Genomic DNA, 8,586 nt, shown 5'->3' with positions numbered 1-8,586 from the left:
ATTTTTACAAGTTATGCGACCAGATGAATTTGCAGCACCCACAGCATTTGATCTGAACCCTCTAAAGTTGTTGATAGCTTTATTTGACTTTAATAGAACAGAATCAGATCCTCATATTTCATGCTCTTCGAAAGGTTCTTAAAAGTACAAAACCAATAAAGTCTGTGAAGTTTCTTATGTCTTCGTATTATTGAAAGTATAACTTATTTGGCAGCTTGCTCCTACAAACTCCAGTCTTGATAGTTGTCACAGCAGCTTGTTAACACTGTAGAAACAGAGTTGCAGAAAGAAGAGAAGACTATTCTCATAAATACTCCAGGACTATAAATAGCATGACATACTTAAGGACTGTGGTTACTTCAAGCCAAAACCTTTAAATTCTGCACCTGGGTAATAAGATTCTGCAGCAGGAAAAAGTAAATCCTGCTCAGAATTTCTCAGAATTCTGTGCCAAGGCAACAGCTACTCCACTGAGCACATGCAGCGGCTTTGGCAGCAGGGCAGAGTGAAACAGGACACACTGCCCCTGGCTGGTGCAGAACTGAGTGGACCCAGCTCATCCACCCCAAATTTCAATGATGCAAGCCAGATAAGATTCTTCCAAACAATGAATTGTTGTGATCTTATAATGGCCTGATCAGGCATTTAGCAGTAACAGCAACAGAGCAGAGGGCAGGCTAGCAGAGCAAGGGACAAGGGAGCCCTGTTCGTTTCCAGGGCTGGATTGACAGGATGTAGATCTTTATTTCCCTTTTGCTCCTGATGTAGATCTTCACTCACTCCTTCTTCCCTAGCTGGGAGGGAAAGAGCAATCTTGTGATCGGCCTCAGGTACCCAAATGTCTTGGGTCGGCCCTGTGTATGTCATAATACTCCAGCTCCAATACTCTGGGCCAGAGCTTTCCAAATTTTTCATGTTGGTGACACGCTTTTTAGACATGCATCATTTCACAACACAATAATTCAGTTTTACTAGCAAACCGGATGTTAAACTAACAGCTTTCCAGCCCCAGGAGGAGCACAGGGAGCATTCGCGCGACACACCTACACACTGCAGCAGACACATGTCACATGTCACAACATGTCACATAACATGTCACATAACATGTCACAACCCACAGTTTGGAAAGCTGTGCTCTGGGCCCAATTCAAAGTGCTGGCTCAGGACTTCAATACCTCAAGGACTGCCTCTTTCCATATGAACCTACCCTGAGATCATCTTCTGAAGCCCTTCTTTGTGGGCCTTCTCCACCAGAGGTCTGGAGCGTGGCATCATGAGAACAGGCCTTTTCTGCAGTGGCCCCCCATCCCCCCATTTGTGGGATGCTCTCCCCAGGGGGATTTGCCTGGTGCCTTCATTAGACACCTTTAGGCGCCAGGCTAAATAGGGGGAGGGGATTGTTGGGCTGTTGTTTTTATTTTGTGCATTTCGTGATTTTATATTGTGATTTTTATCCTGTGAACAGCCCTGAGACCTGCGGGTATAGGGCGGTATACAGCTTTAATAAATGGTAAAAATAAATAATTCAGCTGCTAGTTTTCATTCTAGTTTTCTAGCGCAAAGGTGGCTTTTAGGCGTCCTCTGGCCAAGGGAATGATGGAAATCCTTAGACAGTGGAGAGGGGGCAGAATTTGAAATGTTTACAAACAGAAAGACGGAGGGTTTTCCGCGTTCCCGCGCACCAGATGGCCTCAGGCTTGAGACCCTCTCCGAAAAGAAGCGGAGAGAGCGACTATTTGCCTCTCTGACAGATGAGCGGAGGCGGCTCCTTTAAGTACCGAACTGCGGCTTCCTTTTTCTCTCAGCTGCGGTCCCTGCCGAGGAGCCAGAAGAAGCGCCTTCTCCGTCGCCGGAGCGCGCTCGGCATTTGCTTCCCCGCCGCTCCCGTCACCTCCTCCCGCCTCAGCCTTTTGTCCCAGCGGCACCATCTCTCCTCAGCCGCTCGACCGCGGCTAAACCGATAGAGGGGAATTCCCGGGCGCCTCGCTCCACCCGGCGCGCGCGCGCTCCAGAGCTGAGGGGGCGCATCTGGCCTCCTTCTCACGGCTCCTCCCGCGCGCTTTGTTGCCGCCGCGCGAGGGGGCCGGGCCGGCCGCGGCATAGCTCAGGTAGAGAGGCGGGAAAAGGACCCGGGGCCCGGCTCGCGTCTTCGCGCCTGGTCTGTTGCTGTGCATGTCCGCCTCCCCCCCTCCCCTCCCCTCGACGCTGCTCCCCTCGGACACCACCACCACCACCATGTCCTTGGCTTTCTGTGGCAGCGAGAACAACTCGGCTGCCTACCAGGTGAACAATGGGGTGCTCAACAACGGCTGCTTCGTGGACGCGCTCAACGTGGTGCCTCACGTTTTCCTCCTGTTCATCACCTTCCCCATTCTCTTCATAGGTGAGTAAGGGGCGCCTGGGGAAGCGGGGCCGCCGGGCGGACATTTCCCTCCCGCGTTCCGGGTCTGCGGCGCCCGAGCCTCTTCATTCGCAGGCATCCATCCGAGCAGACAGGCGAAGGAAGCAACGACGTGTTTGCTGAGCGATGCTGACCTGCTTTCCCCAGCAGCAGCAGGGGCAGCATCCTTCCCTAGCTCGGACGCAAAGGCTTTAGAGAGCATCTTCCTAGGAAAAGCACTGGCGGCAGCAGGAAATGCCTTCGCCCCGCTCACTTATTTGGGGGCAGGTGTGAAGTGCAGCCCATCTTTTTGCAGACCTAGCTCAACTGCCTGGCGTCCTGAATAAGTCAGAACATGGATCGTATGTGCCTTGAAAAAGGGCTGAATGAAGTCAAGGAAGGTTATGGAGAGGAGAGGATGCAAACATATTAGGGTTTAAGTCAAACAGAGGAAAGAAGAAAGCACTGCTGCAGTGGACCTGCTTGTGTTATTTAAAAAATAGGTTCCCTAGTTTAAAACTAGGTGTGCACTTTTTTTTACTGGTCCAGCAGTAGTTTGTAGTGGCAATGTCTAACTTTAACTGGCATGCTACCAGTCATGCTTGTGAACCATTATTTCTTTATTCATTTATGTATTTGTGTTTTATTTATTTATTCAATTTCTATACCAGCCTTCTTCCAAAGATCAATAGAACTCTAGTCTGAATCAGAGTTCTAGGTCATGAACACATAATGGCACAAATGCTGCTTTAAAAAAACAAATAAATTTTCTAGACTTCTTTTTTAAGAGGAATACTGAAAGGGCTGTGTAAGAGAAATGCACAAATTCAGCACCGTTGTTGATGTCCTTTGGCAATGTCTATTCACCTTAAAGCTAAAGGACTGGCTTGTTGATAATTTCCAGTGTTTCCATATAATCAGTCTTTTACTTCAAGAAGTGTATTGTCTGATCATGCAAAGCACTTCAGACAATATGAATTTTTTTCCATTCAGTGATGGTGTGAGGACTCTGATTCTGCAAGTATCACATCCACCTGCTAGAAAGAGTGCTATAGCTCTTTCCTCTCACCACCATTTTCTAAACCTTTGGTTTTTAAAGAAGTTTTAATTGTATAGATTGATTACTCATTTTGAGCATATGAACTTATTTGATGTATAACCCCAGGCTACCTTCCACTTTTTGTTGTGGGTGTTATATTTGTGAGTAATGTACCAGTGAGGTTCCCCCACACTTCCTTCCCATTCTGAAAATACATTTCCTGCCTAGACAGAAGCACAAACTGATAACCTATGCAGGTGAAACTAATATACTAGGCAGTATGACTGGCTTTCCATGAAAAAATACACAATGCACTCTATATAATATTGAACACAAGAAAGTCATTTGTACTGCACAAATGCTGTAATCCCAAACCCACTGATTAGAAAGTAAGTCTTACTGAAGTTAATGAGACATTTTTGATTGGGGGGGGGAGGGAGAGGGATATTTAGTTATATCTCACCATTCTTCTTAGGAGTTTAAGGGGACATACATTTTCCTCACACAATTTTATCATCACACCCTGCATGTGAGGTGGGTTAGGCTGAGAGATAGTAACTGCCCAAGGGTTAGGCAGTGAATTTCATAACATAATGGTGATTTGAACATGGGTCTCCTAGGTCCTAGTCTATTGCATTAAACACCAACATGCAAATCATTGCTAAAATGAATCTGGGGTATGTTTACACTAATAGTGTGGAAAGCCCCTTCTTATTCACTTAAGTGGAACTAGCACCTAGTGTGCAGTTTCTCAATCATATATACATTGATGTTCCAACTATAGAGCAAATTCAGAGTTCTTGCTTTGATTTAGTTTTTAACTAGATTACAAGAATCTAAATATAAAGGATATTTGATCCCATTTGTATCTTATTTTAGACCCTTAATGCAATTATGATGTTTTAAACAAATGTTTTGTTTCTAACTTTGTTTCCATTTCATGTTTAAAAGCAAAAGATCTATACTTCTATTTCCAGTTCAGAATGGCCAGGGGCATGCATTTTTTAATTCACTTTTTCTGCACAAAACTCTCAGGATAATTGTGATTATTTGCTTTCTTACATTTAGGATGGGGAAGTCAAAGCTCCAAAGTTCATATCCACCACAGTACTTGGCTTCATTTTCCTGGTCACAATTTACGCTGGATTTTGACTTTCATTCTTTTGTTTGTGCTGGTATGTGAAATAGCTGAGGGTATAGTGTCTGATGGGTAAGTACATAATTGGATTTTTTTCCATTTTCACAATACTTTCCCATTTTTAACGCAGTTGTACGCAACTTGCTATACACAAGTTTGTTTACTGCCAACTCTGCTTGTTAGAAATGTAATCTGTGTTCGAGGTGATTAACCTACTGACTTGTGTCAGATATTCCAAAGACCTCGCCAAGAATGTGTGTGTACAAATACACATACACTCTAAATTATCTTTAGCTAGCCAGTTCAGTCTGTCCGTTTGCCAATTCTCTTGTGAAAATTTGCTGCATCCTCTGTGGATGAAAAAGATCATAGGAATCCAGAGTCAGAGACAAGATGAGACCCTTCATTGCACTATTCTGTCAAGCAGAGCAGCTGAAAGGGAGCCCCAAACTTATAAAAATTACATCAAATCCCCTTAAAAAACAAAAAACTCAACATGATACATTGTGCATTGGGAGATTCAGATAATTTTAGCCAATAGCACTATCATGACATACTTTAAATTATGTAAAATGTTGCTAAAATTACTAGAAATGCCTGTTGATTTTGTTTTGCTGCTTAAACAAACCTGGAGTAGCAGCTATTTCAAACATTTATTTGGATCCTAAGTTGCTCCTCCATTCACATTTGTGGGAATGCCATTTTGAAGGGTCTCCCTGGAGCAAGAGGCTGCAGACTGCTGTAGAAGTCTGCAAGGGGAAGGGGGAGAAGCTCCATTAGAGGACTGTTAAGTTGGACCCATTCACAGAAAGAAAGTTCGTATCAGAGCCAATGTCTGTTGTTATCCGAAGTTCTTGCCCTGTACTTAAGAAATGCTAGCACATACCGAAGAGCATCTGAAGAGCAATCAGCAGTACAGAAAGTAACTCAGTGAATTCAAAAGGGGATTACAACAGCTTCTTGAAGCCCAAACAGTTTATCTTTTTAACAGTCTGCTTGGCAGCAGAAGGTTATGTTAGGCTTTGGCACCCAGCCAGTCCTTGAGATAACATCACATAATAAAAAATTCTGTTGCTCATATCTTCCTGACAAATTTCTGCATAGTATACTCACAGCTTTAGCAGTCAAACTGTTAAATTTTCAATATTCCTCTGGGCTCCTTTGGGCCTCTGGTAGTGTTTACAATCAATATAAGGGAGTTTAAATGGTGGCAGGTTTAGAACAGAGGTTGAAGAAATCCATGCAAATCCTTGGGAAAACCTTTCTCATCTACATATATCTGCTTAAATGAAAGATAGTGTTTCTGCCTTTAAAACTTGTCTATTCTTTTATGCACTATGAACACACTGCATAGAATTTTATAGCCTTTCTATTCAATTCTAGTGAAAAGCTGGCTTCCTCACTGTACCTGGACTCATACCTTTGCCAGACCCCCCCCCCTTCACTTTAAGAATACATTGTGCCAAGCTGACACTGCTCTGGGGAGTACTGTCATCAGAAAAGCTCATAGTATTTCTGAGAATCCCCAAATGCATTTGGTCCACCATTTTAAAATTTTATTAATTAATACTGGACAACACAGACCCTTGATCTGATCTAGCAAGGCAGTTGCTACATAATCAAAGGTCTACACAATCTGATTTATGACAATTGTATCTTGCTTAATACAACTTTCTGCCCAGCTGGGTAATCAAACTGAAAGTGGAGCTTTCTGCACAGAGTGCTTATGACACATTTGAATTATTTTCGATTGTGTTTGTTTATGTTTGCTTATGTGTGTCAAGGGGAGGGAGAGAAAGAGGTGGGAAGCCCCTTAAACCAGTGTTGTTGTATAACATATTTCAAATAAAGCTATAAAACTATTTCTGTTCTGAATGCAATCATATTCTCATTTAAACAAATTTACTATGAACGGGAATAAAATCTTCATGTGCACTGATTTACTTTTTGGTCAGTAATTAGTTCATTAAGACTGCAATGATATACCCATTCCCTCAGTGGGACTTACTTCTGAGGAGACATGTATAGGATTATGCTGCCATTCAGTTTGGGGCTCATCCAGCATGGGTCCAAGTGTTTTTTTGCTATCCCGTGCTTTCTAGACACATGTCTGAGGGGTTTTGCCCTTCCCGCTAATGTTTTCCACAAAAGAACCCACTCTTTAGCAAAAAAAGAAAAAAGAAAAAGGAGCGAACATCAATCCAGAGAAAACCGGATTGATTTTTGCTCTGATGAAGCAGTAAAGATCAGGTTTCCCAGGGGAAAGTGGCAGGACAAGGGCAAGTGTGCCTGAACCCTAACTGAAAATTAAAGTGATGCGTGGAAATTTTCCTTTCTTCTCTGTCCTCATATGAATCATGAACATAATAAATTCCATGTTGATTGAAAAAGAAAGATGGGAAAGCTAACATTGTTGCATCTATTTTTTTTGGGGGGGGGACCACTCACTGGGCTTCAGCCTTGTATCTTAGGAGTGGGAACTCTTTATGTGTGTATTTGCACACGTACACACACACACACACGCGCACACACAGCACCTGGAGTGACTGAACCGTACATGCATTCCTTTGTGTGTTATCATAATCTCTGTTCAAATAACTTTGGGTCTTTATGTAGGCTTCAGAGCAAACATGGTACTCTCCATCAGGGTACTTCTGATTAATGTGTTTTGTTATACTTAGGGATTCAGAATCTCGTCATTTGCACCTGTACATGCCACCTGGAATGGCGTTCTTAGCAGCCATCACATCAATTGTTTACTATCACAACATTGAAACATCAAATTTTCCAAAGTTATTAATAGGTATGTACCCACAATACAGAAAAATATGAAATTGTGAATATGTTATGAGGAAAAGGTCTGTTAGGTCTTGCTGGAGGTTCACTTCAGTGCCCCCCCCAACTGAAATTTTATTGTCTAACTAAAGCTTACTAGTACTGTTCTCCTCTGTTTCCCACTAACAAAGCTGATTTCAAGTATTAGTATTTTTGATGAAATGAACTCTCCCCCCCCCCATTTATTATTTAATAAGAACATGGACATAGGCAGGATTTATGTTAGGGGGGCAGAACCTCAGTTAGTATTTTCATTGATTTACTTGATTTGGGAGGGGGCAACTGTCCCTCCCTGCCCCCTCCCCTTTGGCTGTGCCCATGATTAAGAATTATGTCCCACCTCATATTCCAGAATATCTATTTGTTGTAAACACCAATGCTTTAAGGCCACATGGCTGTTATTCACCATACACATACTGCTTTGATATTTTTCTTGACAATCATAAATTTAATTTTTAAAAAATAGCTCCACAGAATTGATGTTCCTGGAATTGTTGGCAAATAGTGTCTTTGTTTGTACTGTTGATGCAAGTAGCTTCCTTGGGAATAGTTATGGGAGTCATCTCATCCCTTGACAGGAAATTTGTGTCATATGTGAATAGTTCCACAGTTGTTTGGCCCATATGTTTCTCTGAGAAAATGGAAAATGACCATTTTTTCCTGTCTAATCTCATGAGACTGAATGTCAGAAAACCAGCACTTCCTATGTGTATTTATTTAACTATTTGAACAACTCAATGCTTAGTCTTATCTGCTGAACAAGAAGCTGTGCTTTGTTTGGAAAGTTGAAGTTAAAATACCTAAATAAAAGATGGATCACTTTGTTCTTCTATAGCATTGATATCTAAGAATATGGTGAAGAACTTCAGCTCTGCAGCAAAATAAAGCCCTCCGGGTCTTTCTCTCTGGCTCCTATAACTCTCCCCAGATCACAATTTCTCTCCACAGTCCACTGTTCCCCACTAGCACTGCTTCATGTAGGGTTTTTTGCCTGGCTGTGTCCTGGCCCACACTCAAATGAAGAACCTGAACTCACAATTCTAATTCTGCCAAAGCCTTGGGTTTTTATATCTGACTGGCACATACATCAAGCTACTAGCTGCCTGTAGTTCCTGTGAACAGCACAACAGCCTGTGCTTGGGCATGTGTAGCAGTCACAAGGATGTTAAATAAGACTGTTGATTAATTATTTTA

General features: G+C 42.6%; 1 protein-coding gene across 3 annotated transcripts in view; it reads left to right on the top strand.

Moving 5' to 3' along the window:
- The first annotated feature begins 2,080 nt into the window (after nucleotides 1-2,080).
- Nucleotides 2,081-8,586, top strand: part of ABCC8 (ATP binding cassette subfamily C member 8) — a 70,642-nt gene continuing 64,136 nt past the window's right edge. For all 3 annotated transcript variants that reach the window (XM_081840105.1, XM_081840104.1, XM_081840103.1), the window contains exons 1-3: nucleotides 2,081-2,383; nucleotides 4,488-4,629; nucleotides 7,239-7,360. In XM_081840105.1, coding sequence (XP_081696231.1) covers nucleotides 2,173-2,383; nucleotides 4,488-4,629; nucleotides 7,239-7,360 — 475 coding nt within the window. In that variant the 5' untranslated portion in view covers nucleotides 2,081-2,172. The remainder of the gene's footprint in view (nucleotides 2,384-4,487; nucleotides 4,630-7,238; nucleotides 7,361-8,586) is intronic.

Source organism: Podarcis erhardii, assembly GCF_964252035.2.
Source record: "Podarcis erhardii genome assembly, chromosome: 1".
Lineage (NCBI taxonomy): Eukaryota > Metazoa > Chordata > Lepidosauria > Squamata > Lacertidae > Podarcis > Podarcis erhardii.
This window is presented reverse-complemented; position numbering and strand designations above follow the sequence as displayed.